We start from the raw sequence: 25,941 nt of genomic DNA, 5'->3' as shown, positions 1-25,941 counted from the left end.
TCACTCAGCAGGCGCTGAACCTCCGCTTCGTTTCCATTTGCTATGTGCTAACACACACACACACACACACACACACACACACACACACACACACACTCATTACAGCCCCTCGGGGTGCGGAGCAGCAGCAGGGCAGCCTGCGAGCGTCTCACCTCAAACAGACAGTGGATGGGCGTGGCGGCGCTCTGGGCCAGCAGGCTCAGCCTCTCCTTGAACAGAGCCTTGTCGCTCAGCTCTCCAGAGTCCTGCAGGACCGACAGGTCAACACGCCCGGCCCGGCCTGCTCCGTGTGTGCGTGAGTGTGTGGGTGTGTGTCTCACAGAGTGTGCGTCCCGCAGCTTCCCCAGGTTGATGTACTCCACGGCGGCTTCAAACGTGCTGAGACAGTAGCTGAGCTCGTCTTTACTGGAGCGGCTGAAGCAGAAGTTCCTGATGTAGCTCAGGTTCGCCATCCTGCACAAAACAACAGCACCTTCGACCTGAGCCCAGGAAAACAGACCTAATGTGGTGTGTGTTGACTGAAAACAGCTGTGAAACATGGAGGAGCTGCTCAGTGTGTCAGTGCTGCTGGAAACGGGACGTGAACTTCAGCCCACTTCACCGCTCCAAATGAAACTGGTTTTACTGAGCAGCCCTCAGTGCTGCTGCTCATCCTCAGCTGTCCTGAAGGCTGGCCTCCTCTTCACAGCAGCACTGTCACTGCTTCACCAACTGTCCAATAAAGACGGGAGATAATCTCGTCATCGGCGTGGATTCAGAGCCCGGTCACGCTGCTGATGCAGACCAAGGTCCACCAGGCTGAGGCGAGCCACATGTTGGATGTGTTCACCTGTCCTACAGGTCCGCTTTCTGTCTGTGTCCAGTTCTACATGTCTGTGTCTCTGGTCCATAACGAACGTTGCTGCTCCATCAGGCTGAGGCCTCAGAGTAAAACATGGGGGAAGTCTGTGACTTCTGACCACATGAGGAAGTTTGTCTGTCCAGACGGACGTCAAAGATCTGAGTCTCATGTCGGGCAGACCTCATGACGAAGGAACCAAAGATAAACTCTCTCATGTCTTCTTCGGTCTTCCTATTTTCAACTTTTATAACTCAATTCATTAAAATGTTTTCATGAGATTCTGCTGACAAAAATCGAAATGAGAAACACGACCTCCTCCATTGAAGCACTGAATTCCAGACGCTGACGACGGAGGGAAAATGAGAAACTCCCAGAAACCGGAGGCTCTGCTGGTCTGAGTCGCTGAGTGAGGGTGGAGCTCACCAGTTGGGGATTTCAGTCTTCACCAGCAGGTAGAGGACGACGGAGAGGAGGTCGTCTGCACTCACAGCTTCGATCCCCACTGTGGAGAACACACACACACACACACACACACACACACACACACACACTGATGAGCGAACGGCCTCTGAACAAACATGAATTAGGAGCTGTGCAGGCGGACAGTGGGGCCTGTTGTCGGCTCATTATGGAGAATCCAGAGCACACTGGACGGAGCTGATCTGGTTACACAGTGTGAGGCTGGAGGTGGGGATCAGCCAGAGGTTACTCTGTTCATCCCAGCAGACTCAGAAACACAACATCTTCTGTCCGTCTGCGTCTCACAACACACGGTACCTTCAGAGTTCGTTCTGTCGCTGGGTTTTCTTTAGCCTGATTAATCAAAGAATTCTTATAGTCAATCACGAATAATTAAGTTTAAAATCCGGTTGTGTGGCAGCTCAGATCAAAGTTAAACATGGAGTTCCACAGGGTTCTGTTCTAGGACCTATACTCTTCACATTATACATGCTTCCTGTAGGAACATCATCAGGAAACACTCTGTTAACTTCCACTGTTATGCAGATGATCCACAGATCTACCTATCCCTGAAACCAGATGACACCGATCAGCTGGTCAAACTAGAAGCTTGTCTTAACGACATAAAAACCTGGACGAGTCTGAATTTTCTCCTCCTAAATTCAGATAAAACAGAAGTTATTTTATTCAGCCCAAAACACCTGAGAGAGAAATGATGTAAACAAATAGTGACCCTAGGTGGTGTTGCTTTAACCCCTAGTCAACCTGAGGAGCCTGGGAGTGACCTTTGACCTTTAACTCCCACATTAAACAGGTATGCAGGACCTCCTTCTTTCACCTGTTAATATTTCTAAAATCAGGAACATGCTGACTCAAAGCCAGGCTGAGAAATGAATCCATCATCTGTTCCTCCAGAGTAGACTACTGGAACTCCTGTTATCAGGAACCAATAACTGCCTAAAAAGTCTCCAACTGGTTCAAAATGCTGCAGCAAGAGTTTTCACAAGAACCAGTAGGAGAGATCATATCAGCCCAATATCAGCTTCCCTTCACTGCTTCCTGTTAAATCTAGAATAGAATTCAAAATCCTCCTCTGAACCTATAAAGCCCTGAACAACCAGGAACCATCAGATCTTAAACAGCTGTTAGTCCCAGACTGTCCCAGGAGAACGCTTCCTTCTCAGAGTGCTGGTCTGCTGGAGGTTCCTGGTTCTCTAACAGTAGAACAGGAGGTAGAACCTTTAGCTATCAGGCTCCTGTTATGTGGAACCAGCTCCCAGAGTCTGGAAGGGAGGCTGACTCAGTCTCGGTTTTACAAGCTTACAGTCAGAGCCGGTTCAGGACTTCCTGGACCATTTTTCTTGTTGTTGCTGTAGGCCGGTGACTGACTTTAAAGAGGCGACTAATACATCGAAACAGGTGGACGCTGAACAACAAAAAGCGCTGGATGCGTCGGTGTGTACAGGACCTGTGCGTCGGGGCGTCTGGGCGGCGGTCTGCGTGGCGGTCTTGACGGCGGTCTGCGTGGCGGTCAGGGCCACCCGGCGCAGACACAGCAGCTTGAGCAGCGGGGACGTCTGCTGGTTCAGCTGGCTCAGCTCCCTCTTGGCCCGAGGCAGGTTGATGCTGCGGGGACACGTCACAGGCGTTACAAGACGTGGGCGGGACGGACGTCAGCCGGGACCGCGGGCTCGTCACGCCGACCTGAACTCCGGTTTGACTCCCAGGTGCTTCTGCTGCAGCTCCTGCAGACCGCGGCTGGTCTTGTTGAAGGCGGCGTCCTGCGGACGGGCACAGGGAGACTCAGAGACACGCCACCGCCACTCAGAACAGACCGCAGCAGAGCTCCACTACCTGACTGGCCTCCAGCGTCCCCACCAAGTTGAAGATGAGAGCGTGGACGCCGTGAAGAACGTAAATCTGTGGAGAGAGGACAGGAGGGGTGGGTACTCAGACTGAACTCTGACGGGACCGGGATCAGGGCGAGGGCTCACCTCCACCGCCTGCTTGAGGAGCGTCATCTGGACGCCCTGCTTGGACAGGAGCTTCTGCAGGGAAACAACAAAAACACAGCAGAGCAACTCAAGTCTGCTCCGTCCACAGTGAAGAGAGTTTAAAATGGACCAGAGACAAACTCAGGAGGAATGGAAGACTGGGAGAGACTGCTTCAGTCCGGGGGAGCTTATGGGAAAAGGTGCAGCTTCGGGGAGAGGACCTGGAAGGTGCTGGATCTCTACTCACCAGACGGGAGTCCCGCAGCAGGCACTGCAGACAGCGAGTGTAGAGGCCGTTCACCGAGTCCTGAGCACAGAGCAGACGTTCTGCGTTACACGCCTGCTCCTCGTCTCCTGCTCTGACCGAGCTTTACGGGTCTGAATACTTGACTTGTGGTCCAGAGGATCAGTAATGCGGGTCTTACGATGTGGTGCCGGAGTCCCTTCCTCTCCTGCTCTCTGAAGGTCTGGCAGAAGCCCTGGATCAACTTGTCCAGTTTGTGAGCGTGTCCCCCCAGGAAGTCCCGAACGTCGTCCAGGCTCTTCAGGCAGTAGGGGGGCGGCGGCTCGGCCTCGGACCGGGCCTGGACCGGGCCGGCCTCCGTCTCCACGGGCCGGGACAGGCACAGGATGCTGTAGCTCTGCTCCTGGTCGTTGTAGAAGGTCTCCTCGAACAGGATGGGAATGGAGGCCGGGGTCGGGAAGCCGGATCCCAGCAGGACCTGCCTGTCCTGGATCCGGACCTCCTGCAGGGCACACACACGGAAACATGAGGAAACGGGCAGGGAACTCTGAAAACTCTGAACCACACACACTTTAACCGGCAGGTTCAGGCTTTCTACCCATCCTGTCGCAAAGCAGAACACAAGCAGCGCCGTGAGCGTCTCTGCGTGCAGCTTCCCATCGCCTCTGCCGGATCCTTTCTTTGCTTTTCTGAACTCTCCGATGTTTGCTGCAATTTATAAATAAAGACTGAAGCGTCTGGACCAACCTTTCCGTCGGCGGTCTTGTATCCGTCTTCCTCCGGATGGAGAACATATTGATCGAAGTGTGAATCCGAGTAGGTGCTGAGGGTCAAACTTCCACAGCAGGGAACCAGAACCTGAGAGGAACAAACACTGGCTTCATTATTACACAGTTCAAACTAAATGAGCTTCACAGCAAACCGAAACTCATGTAGACAAGCAGGAAGAAGTCCTAACATGATTCTTTAATGCACTTTTTCAAGTTCATTTCCATTTCATTATTCTGTCGCCCTTCACTAACAGATTTATTTTCAAATTAAAGAAGCAGAGTAATAAATAAATAACTGTTTAGTATTCATGGATATTGAAGGAGTGATTCATTTCAGAGGATGTTCAGTGACAGGAAGGAGGGAAGCCTGTTTAAACCAAAGAAAATCTTAGAGAAGTGAACGCATCTTGATGACGTATTTGTTTTGAAGCGCTGATTGGCTGAAGTACGCTGTCAGTTAAAGGAGTAACCGACGCCCCCTGCAAGAACTTTCTATGGGCTCCTATCCAGACTGAGCCCAACTCCAAATCCAAATGTGGATGAGGAGTGGGCGGGTCTGGTTTACAAGGCTATGACAGGTTTGTTGTAAACAGGATCACTATCTCTAGAAACATATATCACACCATCATCAGCGTACAGGGAGGACCTGCAGCGTGAGGACAGAGCGGCGGACTGTCCTGACGGGCAGACTACAGCCGGGCTGATCAGCTGACTCACGATGCCGTGGAGCTGCGCCACGTGGCCGCACAGGTCGGGCCTCTGCTTCTCCAGAGCCAGGTAGAACGGGTTACTCAGGATGTTCTCATCATACAGAGCCATAAGGAGTCCTGGACCACCGCTCACACTGTTCCCACCGCTTCAGCTCATCTGCAGAGACACACACAAAACACACAACAGGGGTCATCTGGAGAGACACACACAAAACACACAACAGGGGTCATCTGCAGAGACACACACAAAACACACAACAGGGGTCATCTGGAGAGACACACACAAAACACACAACAGGGGTCATCTGGAGAGACACACACAAAACACACCATAAAGTAACAAACGCAGTTGTTTTCTTCTCCACATACTAAAAACTCTATTCTTAAAGCGATACTTCAACATTTTGGCAAATTGGCCCATCTAGGGCAATTCGGTAGTCATTTAGAACAGCATACTTACTTTTTTTGTGAGGGCGAGCTGTTGTTTATTCAGCGGTGCGTCTGAGGAGAACTTCACGGCGGACATAATGGAAGTGGACGGTACAGTTGCTTCCCTCGTCAAACTCATCAAATACACAATCCAACAACCCCAAAACACACTTTGGTGGACACGTTATAATCCGCACATTCACTACGCTGTGAAACACCAACAAATAATAATGTAGCATTACGACATTGAAGCAAATATTGGGAACTACTTTTTCTTTTGAGATCACTACGCCCAGACGCCATGTTTAGTAAGTAGTTCCGTCTTAGCAATCTTCGCAAAAAAACGCTCAATCTCGTAATTTTGCATTAATATTTCACAGCGTAGTGAATGTGGGGATTATAACGTGTCCACCAAAGTGTGTTTTGGGGTTGTTGGATTGTGTTGGATTGATGAGTTTGACGAGGGAAGCTACTGTACCGTCCACTTCCATTATGTCCGCCGTGAAGCTCTCCTCAGACTCACCGCTGAATAAACAACAGCTCGCCCTCACAAAAAAAGTAAGTATGCTGTTCTAAATGACTACCGAATTGCCCTAGATGGGCCAATTTGCCAAAATGTTGAAGTATCGCTTTAAGTTATAAGCCACATGGAGAACCAAAAACATTTCATGAACCATTTTACATTCTAACCTTTAACATAATTTCAGCCGTTTGATTCTTTGAAGCTTATTTAACAGATCTGGGATTTATTTACTTGTTGGCTTATAGTTGTGTTTCCAACCATTTCTTTTTACCTTCATTGATCAACTTGACTTTGTTTTATGTAATATTCCTCCCTCACATAGTTTATTATATTAGTTGTTTCACTCGTGGCCCTCTTTAGACTTTATTCTATATTATGTACTTCACTCACATTGTTTAAATCATTTCAGGCAGGCTGGGTTTTTTTTTCTTCTTTTTGTAAACTTTGGGTAGTTTCCATGAATTATAATTCATTAAACTGTTCCAGTCACTGGAATTCTTTACTATTTTTAGTAAATTCATCCATTTTTATGATGTTAGCTGCTTTTGGCCATTTGCCCTTTTAGACATTGAAGCATTTTTCCCGGTTTCAGCTTATTGACTTTTTTTTTTTCCTTTTGCCACTTCTGTTACTTTTTAGGCCATTCAAATTGTTGATTATTTCCCTCTTTGCGTTTCACGAAGGTTTGGGCCATTTCAGCTCTTTAATTCACTGTCTCGCCTTGTTTTCAGTGGATATTAGCAATTTAGCTGCTTTGGCAGTGTTTTCTTATTCAATCATTTTCTCTTTCTTTTATTTATGTTGTGATTGTAGCCATTTTGACTTTGTTGACTTTATTCACTTATCAATCTTTATTTGTTGTTTTAGCCACTGAAGCATATTCCCTGTTGGCTTCTGGTGATATTTAAACTCTATCTTCCTCTGAGACATTTCTCTGTTTGGATTTGATCGTGGTCAGAAAAACAAGACGCCACACGTAGAATTGAGTGGAAGCTTGAAGCAGAAGGTCCACAGCTACAGGAGGAACACCCAAGCCCTCAAAACTACAGCGTTCTGCCAAAGTATTTGATAAAATACTCATTTCTAGTTCCTTATCAGCTATTCCCAACAGACAGAGTCCAAATGTTTGAACTCTGAAAGGCTCTAATCTGAAAGAGAACACAAGCGTCATGATGAAGACTGCCACTGGATCTGGAGGAGACGACTCCGTGACGATTCGCTGTGAGACGTGCTGACGTTCATGTCCTCCGGGACCCTCCATGAGGCTGACCACGGTCTTCATTCTGACTGGATTCCTCTTTGTCCACAGACTCCAAAGTCACATGTCGTTAAGGAGGACTGGATGCCTTTCTTCCAGTTCTACTGAACACAGAGGAGTCTGTTCCTGCTTCCTAATGAAGACCCTCCACTGAACAGGGGCCGCAGGGCGAGACGGGACATGTGTGAGGAATCAGGTGTTCTGGCCTCAGGCAGCAACCGACAACGGCTGGACACAACAGATGGTCCAGCTTCCTCTGCACAATACAGAGGCTCCATCAGAAACCATGCTGTGCTTGTCCTCTTGTTTCTAAATGAAACTTAGTTACATGTTTTCAGTGTGTTTATAAGTACTTTTTGCACATTATGAAACAACCATAACACGATAATAACGCTAAGCGTGATCATTTTGGTCAGAATAACCGCTATATGAAATGTTATCATTACATCTGGAGCCACCAGGCAGACGGAGGATGGATGCTGAAGAACCAGTCACGTGACCCCCACCCCCTCCTGATGCCCTCGTGACCTGGGATGACTGAGGAATGTGCCCCCCCTCGAGCAGATGCCAAGCTGAGCTACTGATGCTCTGCACCATCCAGCTCACAACCACACTCACAGCTTCATAAAAAAACTTAAGTGATTAAAAGGGAAAACAATCCCCACAAAGAACAGAAAACTGAAAAATACATTTTGCAATCAATTGTTTGCCATTAACTTCTGGGCTTATGTGGATCCCGCCTCCGATCAGTGGAAAACATTGATGATATTGAACACTTTACGCTACTTTACCTGTATGAGAAGCTACAAACAATAAAATAATGCTAAAAGTTTCAGCTCGGTCATTTCACCTGCTTCCCTTAGCTCCTTTATGCTTCTCGTGCTGCTAAATTTATTGACTTTTTGAGCTCTTTACTGCAGTATTAACTTTATTTCTAAGCTCCTCTCCTAATAGAAAACAGAGGTAAACTTCTGACAGGGAAGCAACATGAACTGAGTGGTTCATGAACAACTGTCTCAGTTCATCAAGCTAATCAGATGGCGGCGTTTAAAGGTACCGGCTCCTCACTGTCCAGCTCCGTGGAGGGGGCTCACACACAACAGGCTCCTGCTAACACCGGAGCTAACAAATCCAACACCACTAACACCAGAGCTATAAACAGTACTAACACTGGAGCTAGCAATGCTAACACCTGACCTATAACCAGAGCTAGCATCACTATCAGAGCTTTAACCAGAGCTAACACCACCAACACCAGAACTAACAAATCTAACACAAGAGCTAAAACCAGAGCCGTAAAACCAGAGCTGACAAAACACAAGAGCTATCCAGGACGAACCACACCACGGTGTGTCGCCCCGCTGCTAGCATTAGCACAGCGACCGGCATCCGCCTGCAGGTTAGCATCACAGCTAGCACCACAGTCAGCAGCGTAGACCCAGCAAGGCTCACCTGCTACAAACGAGTCCCCGCGGTCACCCGGGCTGTGGCATGGCCACAACTGCCGCCTGTCACACGCTGTTTACGGCTTCACCGTCAGGCTAACCGAGGCTGGAAACCCTGCGAGCCCCCCCGCAGCGTCCAGGAGGAACCCAGCTGTCACTGCCGCCTGCCTGCGGTCACTGCCCTGCCTCTCCCCGGTCAACCAGCAGAGATCCGGAGGGGAGACGGAGGAACAGCGGCTTTGATCCGGAGGGGAGACGGGCGAACAGCGAGCTTGATCCGGAGGGGAGACGGGGGAACAGCGACTTTGATCCGGAGGGGAGACGAGGGAACAGCGACTTTGATCCGGGTCTGGTGCAGATTTCCTCACGTCTGATGGAGACGCCTCCAAAACTCTGCAGCAGACCTCTGCTGGCCAGACATGGAACTACAACAGACAGACCTGCTCGGTGGATGGATGGAGAGATGGATGGAGAGATGGAGAGATGGATGGAGAGATGGGTGAGAGATGGAGAGATGGATGGAGAGATGGATGTCAGATACCGTAGCTGATCGCTGGATGGCTGGTGGGGGTTTGGGTTGGTTTCTTGATGGATGGATGGATGACAGATGACTGATGGTTGGATATTAGGTTCAGTTAAAGTCAGGAGACTTTGTTATTTTCTGCATTTTTTTCAAACTGACATCAATCAAAAATCCACCTGGCTTCAAAGATTCTAAACTCCAAGAAGACATTTGAGCAGGAAATAGTCAAAACTGTCATTAAAATCAATTCAACATGTTGTTTCTCACTGAATAAATGACACTGTATAGAAACTGCACGAAGTTCCGTTACAACTATCAGCCGGAGTGGTTTTCTATGTCCCTGTAAGTGACAGGGTGTTGAGGTGATCTGCCAGTGGAGACTGTTTTATAGTTCCAGTAGTTCATAGTAGTTTGTTGATATGCAGATGGTTTAATGAGGCAGATGTTGTGTCCGAGGTTTTCCTGTTCATGGTATTTATCATGTTGAAACTCAGTATGAATCAAAACATAATTAATATGGAAACAACATTGTGGTGATTAAAATAGTAGCAATAATAATAGTCATTACAAAATTCAAATATATTGGTAATAGTAATTGTGATAATAGACATAATGATGCAATAAAATAATGATCACAATCAATTATATCAATAACAACTGAGTACAATATAAATCCTTAAACCACTTCTCTCAATAAAAACCTCCATCAGCCTGAACAGTTAATGAGTTCATTTGGTTCTGTTTATGTCTGTGTCCTCCATGTCTACTGGATAGAATAAACTAGAACAGAAGCTGAAAACTGAAGGATTTCTGATCACTCTGACGGCGTCTGTCTTCAGTGTGGTGCTTCCTGGGAGGACAGCCGGCAGTTCTAAACCACCCTCCACTAAAATATAATTAGAAGAGAGGATGTTAATATAGAAAATTGTTTTAACAGAGCTGAAAACATCTTGAAGTCGTTGGTTAACTAGAGATCTTGCCATTTTTGGGAGAATAATTTTATGAAAAGCAGAAGGCCTCTCTGAACTGATCCAAGTCACTCACTGTACGTCTCTTCAAATACTGGGAAAAAAGCCATTTCTATTCTCATGTCTTTAAAATAAAGCTGATTTTGAGTTAAGATTTCTCTTAAGATTCCTAATTTCCACAAGCAAATTCTCCAACATTGGAAAATGATATTCACTCATAATTTCTCCCCTCATGGATCAGTGTTATGGGAAATCAGGGAAATGGTTGTAAAACAGAAAATCAGTATTTGGAAGAGACTGGTGAGAGAAAGTCCTTTAGTTTGGAGTGGATATGATGGCTGCCTTTTGGACGACAGGGCTTGCTTTGGAAAATATACACTGTACTCAGAAGGAGAATAATAGAACTAATAAAGCAATTCCTGAAACACTTAATTTAATCCGGAATAATTTGTTATATTCACGTGTTAACCCGGTATTACCAAAACTGCTGATTAATGAGTGAATTTCAATGACTAGAGATGGAACAGAGTGGAAAGCTGCTTTCAAATCAACAATAATTTAGGATTAGAACAGAGGATCTAAATCACAAGGAACTGAGAAAGCAACGATGTCTACGCTGCAAAAAGCTCACTCTAAATATATCAAATGTCCTATTTCCCCAAAGACTAAAAAAATGTAAAATAAAATACTAAATAAAGTTTACCTGCTTGCAGAATTGTTTTCTAAAAACCCCAGTTGTTTCCTTCTGCTTGGCCTTGTATCTGACAGCATTCCAGTGTGTAACAGCATTCAGTATCATCCTCAGGAGCTGCTCTGATCTGTTCTACTGACCCGGGCCTCGCCTGTCTCCACCTCCACAGCCGAACCCTCATCTCGTCTGAGGAAAGAGTTGCTGCGTTCATCTCTTTGAATCGAGGTAGTTTCTTGCGAACCGATGCTTCTCTGGTGAGTTGCGGGTTTTGTGATTTCCGTCCAGTAGGTGTCGCTGTTGACTAGATGAGTTCTTCAATGAGCACATGTTCTGTTAAACCCAGTTCCCCTGGAGCTTGTTGTTCATCTCAGTCTCATTAGTCCATCAGTCACGGACTCAACAGCCATGAACCTGACTGCAAAACGCAGTCCCAGACCTGGACCAGACCTGGACCAGCGCAGGACCGAGGAACCAGACCTGGACCAGAGCAGGACCGAGGAACCAGACCTGGACCAGAGCAGGACCAGAGCAGGACTGAGGAACCAGACCTGGACCAGAGCAGGACTGAGGAACCAGACCTGGACCAGAGCAGGACCAGAGCAGGACTGAGGAACCAGACCTGGACCAGAGCAGGACCAGAGCAGGACTGAGGAACCAGACCTGGACCAGAGCAGGACTGAGGAACCAGACCTGGACCAGACCTGGACCAGAGCAGGACTGAGGAACCAGACCTGGACCAGACCTGGACCAGAGCAGGACTGAGGAACCAGACCTGGACCAGACCTGGACCAGAGCAGGACTGAGGAACCAGACCTGGACCAGAGCAGGACTGAGGAACCAGACCTGGACCAGAGCAGGACCAGAGCAGGACTGAGGAACCAGACCTGGACCAGACCTGGACCAGAGCAGGACTGAGGAACCAGACCTGGACCAGACCTGGACCAGAGCAGGACTGAGGAACCAGACCTGGACCAGACCTGGACCAGAGCAGGACTGAGGAACCAGACCTGGACCAGACCTGGACCAGAGCAGGACTGAGGAACCAGACCTGGACCAGACCTGGACCAGAGCAGGACTGAGGAACCAGACCTGGACCAGAGCAGGACTGAGGAACCAGACCTGGACCAGAGCAGGACTGAGGAACCAGACCTGGACCAGACCTGGACCAGAGCAGGACTGAGGAACCAGACCTGGACCAGACCTGGACCAGAGCAGGACTGAGGAACCAGACCTGGACCAGAGCAGGACTGAGGAACCAGACCTGGACCAGACCTGGACCAGAGCAGGACCGAGGAGTCTCTACCAGAACAAAACACTTCCACAGTTTAGAATATCAACAGTTTCTAGAACCTTCTTGAAGAAAACGTTTTAATTTCCAAAACAGTTTCGCAAAATGAACCAAAACATTGCGACCACCAAACACCAACATCCAAAAGGAGCCAATCTGAAAAGGAAAAGAACCAATAAAGAACAAATTTAGACCCAGTTAAAGGCAGTCAGGGAAATGTGCCGCCAAGGTTTTCAATCTCAGAATGTCTACTGATACTGCTGTCCACTTTGCAGAAGAGATAAATCCAGAAATGTCATAAAACATTTTCACCAACATGAAGAAAATAAACAGAAGCTGCTCCAGAAACACGAACTCTCACATTCATGTGAACAAATCACTCATCTGGAAAACCTAAAGTAAATCTGGGTTCAGTCGCTGTCGCCGTCAGTGGAGCTGCAGCTGAAGTCGTCCAGACTGACGTTCCAGTAGCTCCCCGCTTTCTTCTCCGGGAAGGAGGAGTCTGGAAAGCAGAGCAGGAACCATGAAGCAGCTTCCTCACCTCCACCCACCACTCAGCCTCCCCTCCGTACCGTCTCTACCGCCGTCTTCATCCTCCTCCACGTGCTCCAGGTCGTAGCTCACGAAGATGTTCTGCAGCAACGAGTGATGGTTGGAACAGACTCAACAACCACGGCTTTGAATGAGTGTGATGTGCGACAGGTGGAGGTGGAGCAGTGTGGCGTCTGCCAGGTGGAGGTGGAGCAGTGTGACAGGTGGAGGTGGAGCAGTGTGACGTCTGCCAGGTGGAGGTGCAGTGTGGAGCAGCAGCTCGGCGGACTCCACCTTGCTGCTGACGAGCCGGTCCCAGGACTCCTGCTGCTGCTTGACGAGCCTCAGGACCGGTTCTCCGGACTTCATCTCCCAGCTGCAGCGCTCCGCCTGGACCAGCTGCTGGAGCTGCAGGTCGGCTCTGTAGGAGCGGCTGGCCACGCTGCCGCTGTGGGCACACACACACACACACACACACACGCACGCACACACGCACAATGTGTTTAAACATGAGCACATTGAACTGCTTTTAAATTCCTTTGATTTATAAATCAACATTTCTAAACAGACTGTCACAAACACTGATGGAGTTTGTTGTATATTTTAAATTCCTTTGGTTAAATAAGAAAAAAATCAAACTATAAATCACTAACAAATGCTGAATGAAGAAATCTGCTGCTGTTTCACCCTGAATATCTCGCTGCCACTTGGAGTGGTCAGAGCTCGCTGTCCCAGTCAGAGCTAACTGTCTCGCTCAGAGCTCGCCGTCCCGGGCGGAGCTCGCCGTCCCGGTCGTGGGCGGAGCTAACCGTCCCAGTCGGAGCTAACCGTCCCAGTCGGAGCTAACCGTCCCGGTTGGAGCTCGCCGTCCCGGTCGGAGCTCGCCGTCCCAGTCGTGGGCGGAGCTAACCGTCCCGGTCGTGGGCGGAGCTCGCCGTCCCGGTCGGAGCTCGCCGTCCCGGTCGTGGGCGGAGCTCGCCGTCCCGGTCGGTCCTCTCACTGACCTGTACACCACCCTGTCGGCGTGGAAGCAGCAGCTCTGCTCCGTGGGGTTGATGAGCTTCACTCTGATGATCACAGAGTCTGGCGTCTGGTACCAGTGGATCAGAGGGTGGAACCTCAAACAGACAAGAAGAGGACTTCACACATTCAGCGATGGGAAACTGCTGGCTTGAGGGCCGCTTGTGGCCGACAGAGCCTCGGAGTGAGGACAGTGGAGCTCATTGAAGTGAAGACAGTGAAGTTCATTATAAAGCATGTGCAGCAGGTTTCTGCTGAAGCTACTGTACTGATGACAGACTGGAGACACTGATCCCACCTGAATGAACTGATCCCAGTTCAGCTCTCTGGACGTCGTGATGCTGTTCTCCCTCACACTGATCACACTGCCTCCTCACTGAAACCATCAGGTGCATCTGCTCCTCACCTTCTGTCTGAGTCGTCACAGTTGGTTTCAGCAGAGCTGGAAACGTGCACAGTCCTGATCTGGGCAGCATCTGCAGGGACTTCTACACACACACACGCACACACATTAACAGTGTTGAATCATTTGATGAGGCTTGATGGAGACCCCTGACGGATCACAGCATCTGCTCGGTGCAGCAGCTCGTCGGCTTCGGGTGATGCCGAGACAAAGAAGTGCTGGTACCTTCCTTACGGGGCGAGATGTTGACGGTCAGCCAGTCTGAGGTGCGAAATCTGGAGCTGTTCCACTTCCTGTGGAACAAATCAGAGATGTCAATCAGCAACCTCCTCTGTCACCTGATGGACGGCGAGTACTGGAAGAAGAAACAGCTGGCTTTGACTGAGCCTTCACATTTCGGTCAAACAGTTTTTCCCCTCCTCCTCATGGACTGCTAGCTAGCTAACTAGTCAACATTTCCTGCTGTCAAGAAGAAAACATTCAGAATGAAGAAGAGCTGAAATCCATCTGCATCCCCCACCTCTCCGTCCGCTCAGATGACTTCCTGTCAGGGATCCCCAGGGTTTCCTGCCCCCCCTCTGAGGGGCTGGGGGGCTTCGGCTCACACACTGGCAGCAGGGGGAGCGGCTCAGGGGCTGGGGGGGTTTGGACGGGGCCCTCGTCAGGCTGAGCTGGTTCTTCAGGACTCAAAGTTTCAGCTGGACCTTTCTCCTCCGCCAGCCTGCTGACAACAAAAACAAGCTGCTGCCCTCTGACCTCTGACCCATCCTGGGAGACGGGATGCTTTCCTTACTGGGACGAGGGCTCGGCCTCAAGCAGAGCCCTGAGCCGGTCCAGGTGGTCCGGGTTGTTCTCTGCCATACTGGACTTCAGGATCTCAGAACGAACGCTGTACTCGTTGATGCAGGCCTTCAACCCGGGGAGTCTCGAGACCCGGATCTTTGAGGGACGAGACAGGAGAGCTTCAGACGACCACACACAGTGTGAGGGAGGATGTGGGCCAGCGCAGCTCCAGTCACACCATGTGATCAACGAACAGCGTGTTCCCCAGGCGGAGCACCGCTCTGGCCTGATGCTGCAGACCTCGGATCTTCTGGCTGATCTGTATGGTCACCTGCGGGGCCAGAAGGATCCGGTTACCGCTGGACTGAAGCCAGGTCTGAATGAGGAGGGAGCAGGTTCCGGACCTTGGGGCACCAGTCCGTCTCGCCGTCGATGGGTCGGACCCCGCACACCACCATCTCCACGGCCTGGGCGGGCAGAGAGTGGAAGCGCTCCGGCAGCTGCAGGAGCTGGTGGGACCGGACCTCCACCTCCTTCCCCACGTCCAGGAAGCGCACCGGCACGGTGAAGAAGAGGCGGTCGGCCGGCGGCGACAGGCGCAGGACCTTCACCCTGAACACAGCGTCACACAGGTTCTCAGCCTGGATCCGGGGGTTTTCCACTCGTGTGAGCGTGCTGGATGCGCGGATGACGACCTGTGGAAGAGTTTGTCCTCCTGCACGGCGTACAGGCCTCCCTCCAGCAGCTCCGACGCTCCCGGCTTCCTGTCGGCGTAGTAGCACGCCATCTCAGACGACAGCCGCTGGAAATCCTCCTCCGACGCGCCGACGATCCGGCCCAGGAAGACCGAGGCCGTCTTGACGTACAGAGGAAGCACCTGGAAGACGCCGCAGACGCTTCACCCACGCTGTGGCGTTTCAAAGGGAAACCCTGAGAGGGAATGTCTGGTTCTGACCTCGATGAATCCTGGAGCAGGGAGCTGAGGCTGGTCCAGGCCGGGAGCAAGCCTGTGGCGGTCGGGACACACACGGCTGTCTCTGCAGGAGAGGAGGACACAAACCATCTTGTCAAACAGCCTCTAACACCGTTTGAACCCTGAGAGCTCCAGACGCTGCAGGCTTCATCCCACACAGAGCCGACCTGCAGACTCCGAGGCTCTTCAGGTAGCTGCACAGAGGACGCCGCTCCTTCTCGTCTTCCCGCGCCGCCTGGGCGTCCCGAGCCAAGGCCAGCAGCTCGGGGGGCACGGGGGCTCCGCTCCGGACCAAGAACCGCACCAGCCCGGTCACGTGGCGGGCGCTCTTCTCCGTGACCAGCAGCACCGACCGGGTGGCGCCGGCTCGGCTCTCCACCTGAGCCTGAGACAAGACGGACCAGGAGCAAACTCGGGCGGTACCGACACAGCGGTGCTCGTCAGGCGACGCATCCTGGAACAATCTGGCATTTTCAGACATTTTCCACGAAGAAGTCACAAAAAATGTAGCGCGTGGCGGAGTCGCCACAAGACGGACGTTACTACTCAAAAACCACAGAACACCAAGACAGTCCCAGAATTCACAGGGTCAGCTTCACCTTCTGAGAAGAAAGAGGCTCATTCACAACGACCACGAAAGACACGAAGCTGTCAGTGATGTGAAAGGAGGAAACACGGCATGAAGAAGTGAAGAGCTGGCGTCACATGACCCGGTTAAATGCTTACAAAAGTCCATTTTTCATTATTGGAGCGTTTCAGTGATAAATCTGTGGCGCTGTCCATGGTGCTGAAACAGCGTCTGGGCCGTTGTGGTGCTTCATTATCAGCAGGTCAATGCTTGATAAATCACCACGGCGCTGTCCATGATGCTGAAATAATTGCAAATTGCGCAGCACAACTAATCCTGATCCACTCTCTTTCCGTTCTGCCCTTCTGTCTGTCTCCCATTATAAAGGCTACTAATTAATCAGCTGTCATTACAGGCTGTCACTGGACAACGTTGGATTTATGCTGTTTTACGTCATTTCTAGCCGTTTACGAAGCAAATTGAGTCTCTTTGTTGATCTGAGTTTATTTCATATGTTGATGGTTCAAAGTGTGAGACTTTCTTTATATTTCTGAAGCTAAAGCTGTTCATTCAGTCAGTTTTTGGCAGCAGCTAAAAGCCAACAGCTAAAACAAGTCAAAGCACGACAAAGGTAGAAAGGAAAAACAGAAAAAGGATAAAACAGCGAACATGGCTAAAGCAATTAAAACACCTAAAAATCACACTGGAAACAAAAAAAAAAAGCACACACAAAAGGTTAAAGATCTTTAAAGAGGAGCTTAAAAGCCCTGGAAATAGAAAAAAAACATTAAAGGAGCTGAAACATCCACAACTGAAGAAGTTCATAAAGAAACAACTTCAACAAGGCAGCATCGGATCCAGTTCCTGTGTGTGAAGTAACTTTGTGAGCCTACTGAAGGCCTGACCTCTGACCTCTAGGCCACCTGACGCGGTGTTCTGGTCTTACTTGTGCGAGGTTGGGGAAGTGCTGGGCCATGCAGAGGATCCTCCTTCCAAACAGTCCAGGAGAGGACGGGAAGCTGTAGTGGAGGACACTCATGGCGTCGCTGATGTCCAGGTGCTTCAGACACTGGTCAGTGGTCACTGCAGGACAGTCGGCCACCCGACCATCAGACATGACAAACATCCTCCTGGTGCCGTGTGACACACTCCTTACCCAGAATGAGGTGTGTCCCGGGGCCCATGTCCGCCCTCCACTGCGGCAATTCATGTGGACCGTCCTCGTGTGTCTTCAGGCAGAACAGCGATCTGCTCCTCAAAGCCTGAGAGGTCAAACGCCACAAACACCATGAAGCAACACAGAGGCTGGGGTCCCTCACAGGGCCCCGTCCCATCTGTTCAACCAGCATCCAGTGAGGATTCACACCACGCAGCAGCAACCCGTCTCCTCAAGACCACAACACCAGACTCCTCTGTCTGCTGGCAGCGCTCAACCTGCTCAGCTCAAACCAGGGGAATCCACTCATTCACCACCAGTCTGAATCCAGCAATCACACAGGAGCCGAGGAGAGTCTGGAGAACAGCTGGGAGCTTCAGTGTCGACTCCGTTACCTTGAAGACATCGTCAACCTCCTGCTGGGAGCCGCACACAACCAGAGTCTTCTGCCCGGCTTCGGGATTCAGCTCCAACAAGGCCAGCAGGATTGAGAGCTTACAGCTGTCCTGAGTCATGTGGATGAACTGAGGGGGGACAAACATCAGCAGAGGAGGGGATCATCCTTCTGACGCTCCATCTACTGAGCATGTGCAGGAGAACTGCTCACTCCTGCACCCTTCACCTCTAAACGGGGCCTTACTGTTTCACTGTGGTCTCTTTCAGGTGTGGCTAATCACCAAAAACACACGAGAGCTTTCTTTCAGAGTAAAAACAGACACTCCTTCCCGCTGAATAAAATCCCCCACGGCGTGAAAAAACGGGACAGACTGACCTGCTGGACATTGCCGTAGAGTACGGCTTCCTCGGGCACGCCGATGACGATGCAGGGCTGGGGCATGTGGCGGGCCAGCAGGTCCCGCATGGGGCTGGTCCAGGTTTTGGCCACGGCCACCAGCTGCTGGCTGCCGGAAGGCGTAGCTTTACTGGAGATCACCTTCTGGAAATGCTGCAGGATGCAGGACATCTGACAGCAGGACACAAACCGGAGGGCGGAAGCTGAAGCAGAGTGAAGCTGAGGAGTGCACATTGTGTTCTGAAACATTTCAAAAGTTTCAAGACAAAAATATCACAAATGCACTGAACTTTTTCGGTTTTGTTAACACTTCAGCAATTTTCCCACATTTTCTTTAAAAGCTGTTTTATATTCTTTGTAGGTTTCAACCGTTTCACTCCTCTGAACCTTTTAAAGTCGTTTGTCACGCTCACCACTTGCTTTTAGTAGTTTGAATGTTTTGAATCACTTCTGAAGTGTTCCAGCCTCTGGAGCTCTCTGAATTGTAATCCTTTGGAGCTGGCTGCTCAGACTGAGCCGGTGACTCACCTGGTCTGGAGCCACGCTGAAGAGCCGGTCGGCCTCGTCCAGAACCAGGTGGGCTATCCTCATGAACAGGAAGCAGTGGCAGGACAGCAGGCGCACCAGACTGAAGGGAGTGGTCACCACCAGCAGGCCTGGTGGGAAAACCAATACGGTCGGTTTGTCCGCCGAGCGCCGCCGCTCGGCGTCCGGAGTGCCTGCTCTCACAGTTTCTGGGGATCTTGACGGCGTTGGCCTCCTCCTTGGCCAGGCCCAGCAGCACAGCCATGGGGCGCAGGACCGGGCCCACCCTGCTCTGCTGCAGCAGCTCGTACACCGCCTGAACCTTCCTCCAGCCCGGACACAGCAGCACCGCTATGGGCTGAGTCAAACACACAGCGAGTCTGCTTCACTTCATCCTGGAGCAGCAGCTTCGTTTCTACCGGCTCTACAACCCGGCTCTCTCACCCCGGGTCTGACGGAGCAGGTGGTGTACATGGAGCCCAGCAGGATGTGGGTGAGCTGCGGGTACAGGTAGCTGATGGGCCGGTTGGCATTGTGGGAGATGATGAGCGTGTTGATTCCTCGAGTCACGGCCGGCCAGCTGCAGCAATCAGTGGGGGACAAAATGTACTGCTCCTTCTGCAGAATCTGGAGACACAGAGTGAGGCTCCGTCAACAGCTTTCTCATCACTGCTGCTGTCAGGAGCCATCCCAGGAAAAAACAAACACAAGGAGAACTCTGTCCTGCTCTGCAGTCCTTTAAAACAATGGGAACGTCCAGCTGTGACGACAGTCATCAAGGGATTGGATCAACTCGTAAACAGAAGATGTTTCTGGTACCCAGCGGAGAGTGTCGGTAACAGGGGCGTCGTCCAGGCTGCTGCAGGGTTCCACTGCGAGGGCCGAGTGCACCACAATCCCCCTCTTCCTCACATCCATGGAAACAGGCGTGGAAATCTGAGAACACAAGAGGAAAGCATGGGGGGGGGCATCAAGCACAAAACATTCAATATCCTGAGTCAGCCGGTGGCACTTTTCATTCAGTGAAAGAGAACGGGTCCAGGACTGAACCCTGGGGAACACCTGATCCACTGATGATCAGTGTTGTCTGAGAAGTCAGTGGTGGAGATCAAAATGCTCCGTCTTCACTGAATGGAACCATTGAGACGGTTTTCTTCACTTCAAAATCTAGATGCATCCAAAACCCTACAGGTGCAAACCGTGAGTCAGTGTGTGTGACGGGGCGAGGCGGACCCAGAGGCAGGCCGGCGCCCACTGCAGTCACGGGCTAGTTTTACTGGAGGCAGAACTAAACCAGAACTGATCAGACACGCAGGGGGACGGGCCGGAGCACCCAGACTCACACTGCACTAAGACACACAGAGAGAGAGAGGACCCACCTCATCATCTGCAGGCTCTGTGTCAGGGTCAGGGTCAGAGTTCAGAGGTCCTGGATTCAACCACTCCAGGAATCTGGATCAAACAACAGCAACATTTCACAACCAAGAGAAAAGCAAACTGACAAAAACTCAACAATGAATACTGAACAGAGGTTGAAGCCTCCGAGCAGGCTGGTTAATCAATGTGAAGCTCAGTGTTGATCCATGGATCATCAGTGATGGAACCCGAGGTCACTGGGTCAACATGGGACACCTGGACCCAGCCAACCCGAACCCAATCCAACTGGAGCCTCTAACAACTCAGTGTTTGGGTTGTCAGAAACTGCAACAAAGAAAGTTAAAGATCAAGAAAGATCTCGTTTTCTGTTTCTGGTGAAACCGCACTGCGTTCTCCTGCTGATTACTGAAGAACGGTTAGTTAGAAACAAACTGGTATTTTCTGATGAAAGAAGAGTCTCCTCTTTCCTTTGGTCATTCCAGTGAAACTGCAGCTCAATATTCTGTGAGTGAATGACAACGTATCTGAACAGCCTCAGCAGTTGGTCGAGTTCCATTCTGACTGCTTCCCTTTGCTGCTCTGACAGAGTTTCCAGCTCGTCCAATCTTGTGTTCTCAGTGTCTGATTCTGAGGTCCAGCTGTGCTTATGTGGTGAACAGTTCTTACTCTGCACGTAGCAAGTCCATTTCAGTCCTGCACGGCCTCTCCTCCGACTCTGACTCCATAGCCACACTGCTGGGAAACACACACACACACACACACACACGTTAAGCCTGACACCAGGAGACACATCAGCCAGCAGAGACCCTGGACTGCTGCCAGGAGAACCAGAGTACCTGCAGGCTTCTCCAACACTCTCCAGCAGACTGACGTCTTCTTCCAGTCCACCGCTCGGGCTGCACAAACCAAGGCAGTGAGAAGCAGAGTGATGAACACCGTGACAGAGACTCTCCACTGACTCCACCGTGACGCTGAGATGACAGGAAGTGGCTTTGGAAGCGTGCATTTCTCGTTCTGCACACCCATCAGAGACGGCCGCTTCCTCACACCGACGCTCGCTGGCCTCCTCACGCTCACACACCTGCAGGAAACACCTGGAGCTCAATGCTGAGAGGCGACCGGGGGGTCAGAGTGTGTGTGTGTGTGTGTCTGTGTGTGTGTGATGTGGGAACAGGTGACACCTGGAAGCATGAACTGAGACATCTGAAAAGTACACAGCAGAATAATCCAAGTCTGGCTGCAGAATGACGGACCAGCGTGAAAACGTTGAGCACCGAGTTCCCAAAATGATTCAGCTGAGAGTGTTGTGAAGACAGAAACAGTGTTTCCGAACAGGAGACTCATGCTCCTTAAAATGTACTCACGCTGGGAGCTTCTTCTGGACGGCTGCTGTCAGACTGAAGAAAGTCCAGGAACCTGTGAAGGGAAGAGCTGGGAGTCTTCACTGGTCTCACCATCACTTCCCTTCTCAATACAGCCAGTCCGATCAACATGGACTGACTTCAATAGACCCCAGAGAGACCAACCACGAGTCCTCCCACCATCCTCATGTGGATCATTCTCCTGTTTCTTCAGGAAATTCTACTGAAGCCTAATGTTTGGAAACTGACTGCTCTGTTCAATTCAGGGCTGCAAAGAAAACCAGACTGATGGAACAAATGAGAAAATGTTCTGTATTTTCAATCAGACTGGATTTCTTCCCCTGAGCAGCGACTTGGATTTCCCTCCGTCTCACTTGATTCTTCTCACAATGACCGCAACACCACCGAGGACAGATCTGCTGACAGGAAACTGGAGAGTCACATGCAGATGTGACAGATGTGACAGATGTGACGGTGGAAACTTCCTCTTTGGGTTTCATGTCAGTGAGTTCAAAGAAGAAACAAACATGCCGGACCAAACGTCACACTCCTGAGACGTCGTCAGCGTGTGGCTCGAGGAGGACTGACCTCTGTGATGCTGGAGCAGCTGCAGCGGCGAGGCCGTCTGGACACCACTGACCTGTGACCTCTGACCTGCTGTGGTCACGTTGCAGGCTGCAGGCTGGAGACAGAGCCGAGGGCCCATCGTCTCCACTGCTCGAGTCTGAGGGAGGAAGGACGTCGCGCTGAGTAAAGCACTAAGACGCCACAATCATCCAGACTGCAGCAGGAAGCCAACACAGTCACACACGTCTCAGTCTGACAGGCTGGGGGACAAAGAGGACAATTCACTGCAGTGACAGCACCATGCTGTTCTAACAGCAGCACGTCGGGGGTTTAATTCATGGAAACCACCTGGATTATTGGCATCAACATTGAAAAAGAGAAAATGAAGACATTCTTAGCTCCTCCAGTGGAGTTTTGCAGACTCCTGCTTTCCTCCTCACTTCTCCCTCCACTGATCTGATGCGACAGTCACACAGGACGAGATCTGAAGTGTCTGAAGGGACGGACGAGGACGTCGCACCGTGTCTGCCGGGCGGCGCTGGGACCCGTTTCGGCAGCCAGTTGGAGGCGGCGGAGGCTCTCTGGGTTAAGGTGCTGAAGCACAGCATGAACGGAGAACCGCCACAGTCTGCGGATCCCGTCCTGAAGGCAAACTTCTTCAAGACCAGGTCGTCGTTCACACAGACCTGAGAGGGAGCGAGGCACACGGAGTTCAGCTGAGGACCGAGCAGCGAGCGGTTCTCAGAGGGCGGCGCTCACCTTCTCCTGGTTGATGGTCAGGTAGAGCTGGATGGAGGTGCAGTCCGCCTCCGTCTCCACAAACACCGCCTCGGTCTGCGTAGACACTTTTCACACACAGACACACACACACACACACAGACACACACACACACACACACACCAGAGTTAATGTGAGAGGCAGAGCTGTGTGACCAGAGCAGAGGCTGCTGGGAGCTGCTCACCTTTCAGCAGGTTGAGGAGGTACAGCGTGGCTGAACTGTCCCACCGAGCCGACGGCCTGCACAGGGAGACACACACACCACACACACACACACACACACACACACACACACACACACACACACACACACACACACACACACACACACACACACACACACACACACACACGTCAAGACACACACACAAAGGATGAGAGAGGTGGAGCACGGCCCACACACTCACACCAGCCTGGCCTCCTCCTCCTCCAGGACGGTCACTCGCAGGGTGGTGGGTTTGATTCCCGCCAGCTGGAACTTCTTGACGCGGAACGGCGGCTCCGTGAACCGGTCCAGCAGGACTCGGATCCTGTGAGCAGGAGGAGAGCAGGCAGTGGAGGTCAGATTATGCCCCCTGGTGGTCTGCAGAGGGACTGCAGGGGAGTCCGGTCATTTCAACGTTGTCATGGAGTTTGTTATTATGACTAAAATACACACAGATAGAGGGCTGATTGAGAAATGATGGACGGTGCAGAGTTCACAGCTTGGTGGAGGGCGCAGAGGGACCAGCATCCCTGAGCAGAACCTCATTACAGAGTGACCAACAAGATGGGATCAAAAGAAAAAATGATGACTGGAGTGCTGGAACAGGCCAAAGCCATTTTGGAGGTGCTTAATTTCACATGTCTTAAGTTTATTTTTTTTAGTGACTTTTACATTTTGAATTTACAGATTTTGTTCCATTTATTAATGAGTGTTCTAATAAAGTTCAGTTTGTTACAAGTCATACATCGTTCTATTTAATTCTAACAAATAGAACTAACCTATGGGAAAGAAATGTTTAAACTTTGAAACAAATAATTTAAAAAAATAGACTAAATTAAATATTGCATTCTATATCGCAATCGCAATATTGAGGGGAAATATCGCAATTCAATATTTTCCCCATATCGTTCAGCCCTGGTCTGCGCTGCTCCGCCAAGTTTCTCCTGAACTTCTGTTTAAGACCACAGCACCAGGAGGCCCTGGGTCTCCCTCTCAGACCACCGTTTATTTTATTCTTAAAATCCATTTCTTGGCTAAATTAAGCTAAATTAAAAGCTGCTCCACCGCCGCTTTCTGATAAAATAATGGTGCCTCCGTCTTTTGCCGGAGGAGGCGTAACCCCGCCCCCTGGACCTGACGTAGTCGATATGGGGCCAGAGCCCTGATCTGGGGCTGATCTGGCCCAGCAGAGAAGTGGTGCCTCGAAAGCCCCGGTTTTTGGGAGCCGAGGCCAAGGCCACGGTTGGTGCAAACACCAGTTCAAAGTTGGGGGCCGGCCCCGATTCGGCCCGGGAGCCAGTTTGGTCGCAAGGGGACTTCAGTGTCCCGGAGAGAAAGCCGGACTCATCCTCACTGGCCGCTCTGTGCTGCTGGATCTCACCGATCTGGAGAGATGATGAGCTGCTCTCCGTGGTCCACAAGGAAACAGGCCACTCTGGGCGCCAGCGAGTCGCTGATCAGGAACTGCACCGCGGCTCGACACCAACGCTTCATTTCCGTCCAGAAGACCACGCACAGCTGAGGGGAGGCAGCAACACACACACAGGAGACGAAGGACAACACACGTGTTTGCATACCAGGACTGGACTTCAATAGAGGAGGACAACGGCCTTCTGCACTCATGTGAGGATACAAGAAACGATCCCCGTTGACAATGTGCCTTTATAGATTAGATGTTGAAGTTCATCTTGATCAGTTCTCATGTTTTCATCAGGATGGATGATAAAATGGTACACCGTCTCACCGACCCTTACTCGGCACAGTTAGATGGAGCTAAAGTAATCTGACTACATTTCAACCACATAAACAAATCAAACCTTTTTAGCGGGATAAAAGAAAAACAGACATTCTGCAGGACACTGCTCCTTAATCTGCTCACAAAACAAATCTGATGCTTTAAATGAACACGCTCCACCAGGAAGTGAACTTCAACCCTTTTCTCAAAGCCTCTCAAAGAGTTTCCAAACAGCTTTCCACATGTCCAGCTTGGGAGTTTCAAACAAGTTTTACTGTTTAAAAAAACAAAAACCCAGTAATGACACTACATTTGATTACCCTCTCCCAGAGCTCCGCCCCCTGCAGTCAGAGCCCCGCATCTGCAGTCTGAAATTCCATCAGATTAATAAAAGAATGTCCACAAAAACAGATTCTGCAGAGTGAAGCCTCCTCCAGCTGAGTCCCTGGAAATAAAGCCTGTCTGCTGAACATGTGGGTGATGCTGCCGCCGCTGGCGCACCTGTCCTTCCTTGAAGGACGAGGGCTTCGGTGGGTCCTGCTCCTGGGTCCAGTCGTGGTAGAAGAGGTTCATCTGATCCAGCAGCTGCTCGCACTTCTCCATGGTGTCATCCACTCGGCCCCAGAAGCAGCCTGGACTGTCCACCTGCAGACCCAGGCAGACCTCACACTGCACCTGGCTTCTCTAAACACTGAAGGGCAAATCTCCAGCACTCCACCCAGCAGAAGATCCATCCTCCTTTTCAGAACATTCACAGAGATATTCCCTTTTAAACCATCAAGAGCAAAAATTACTGCAAAAGTTGAGGTGAACATTAATAAAGTATAGAAATGGACTTTAAGGAGAATGAGAGGGGGACAAAAATCTGACGAGTTCAAGAAAGAAGGGTGGGCACATTATAACGAAGAAAGAAACGGAAATAGTATTATATACAAAAATAATAAGTGGAAAAATAAAAGAAATGCTGTGGATTTTACAGTGAGGATTACAATTACAGTTAACTTAGATCTTCAAACAGGGCTA

The 25,941-nt window shown here is 50.5% G+C and overlaps 2 protein-coding genes across 2 annotated transcripts in view; both read right to left on the bottom strand.

Annotated features, from left to right (window-relative positions):
* Positions 1–9,049, bottom strand: part of LOC115391785 (ankyrin repeat domain-containing protein 27-like) — a 14,805-nt gene extending 5,756 nt beyond the window's left edge. The window contains 13 exon segments of the mRNA XM_030096134.1: positions 1–47; positions 153–245; positions 321–453; positions 1,265–1,343; positions 2,769–2,926; positions 3,005–3,081; positions 3,155–3,220; positions 3,295–3,348; positions 3,542–3,601; positions 3,720–4,040; positions 4,286–4,396; positions 5,026–5,175; positions 8,681–9,049. The exon segment at positions 1–47 is cut by the window's left edge and continues 75 nt beyond it. Coding sequence (XP_029951994.1) covers positions 1–47; positions 153–245; positions 321–453; positions 1,265–1,343; positions 2,769–2,926; positions 3,005–3,081; positions 3,155–3,220; positions 3,295–3,348; positions 3,542–3,601; positions 3,720–4,040; positions 4,286–4,396; positions 5,026–5,127 — 1,301 coding nt within the window. The 5' untranslated portion in view covers positions 5,128–5,175; positions 8,681–9,049.
* A 3,504-nt stretch (positions 9,050–12,553) lies between these two features.
* Positions 12,554–25,521, bottom strand: LOC115391489 (putative ATP-dependent RNA helicase TDRD12). The gene is made up of 26 exons (XM_030095763.1): positions 25,420–25,521; positions 24,565–24,701; positions 23,386–23,508; positions 23,163–23,218; positions 22,960–23,045; positions 22,641–22,886; positions 19,715–19,831; positions 19,340–19,522; positions 19,100–19,253; positions 18,899–19,026; positions 18,340–18,541; positions 17,973–18,091; positions 17,578–17,683; positions 17,368–17,504; positions 16,021–16,238; positions 15,836–15,917; positions 15,576–15,757; positions 15,285–15,492; positions 15,119–15,211; positions 14,891–15,036; positions 14,323–14,390; positions 14,101–14,182; positions 13,679–13,792; positions 12,969–13,122; positions 12,716–12,776; positions 12,554–12,645 (listed from the first exon to the last, which is right to left on the bottom strand). The coding sequence occupies exons 1-26, from the start codon at positions 25,519–25,521 to the stop codon at positions 12,554–12,556; spliced, it is 3,396 nt and encodes a 1,131-aa protein (XP_029951623.1).
* Between the last annotated feature and the right edge of the window lie 420 nt (positions 25,522–25,941).

The sequence above is a fragment of the Salarias fasciatus genome, chromosome 7 (genome assembly GCF_902148845.1).
Source record: "Salarias fasciatus chromosome 7, fSalaFa1.1, whole genome shotgun sequence".
Lineage (NCBI taxonomy): Eukaryota > Metazoa > Chordata > Actinopteri > Blenniiformes > Blenniidae > Salarias > Salarias fasciatus.
This window is presented reverse-complemented; position numbering and strand designations above follow the sequence as displayed.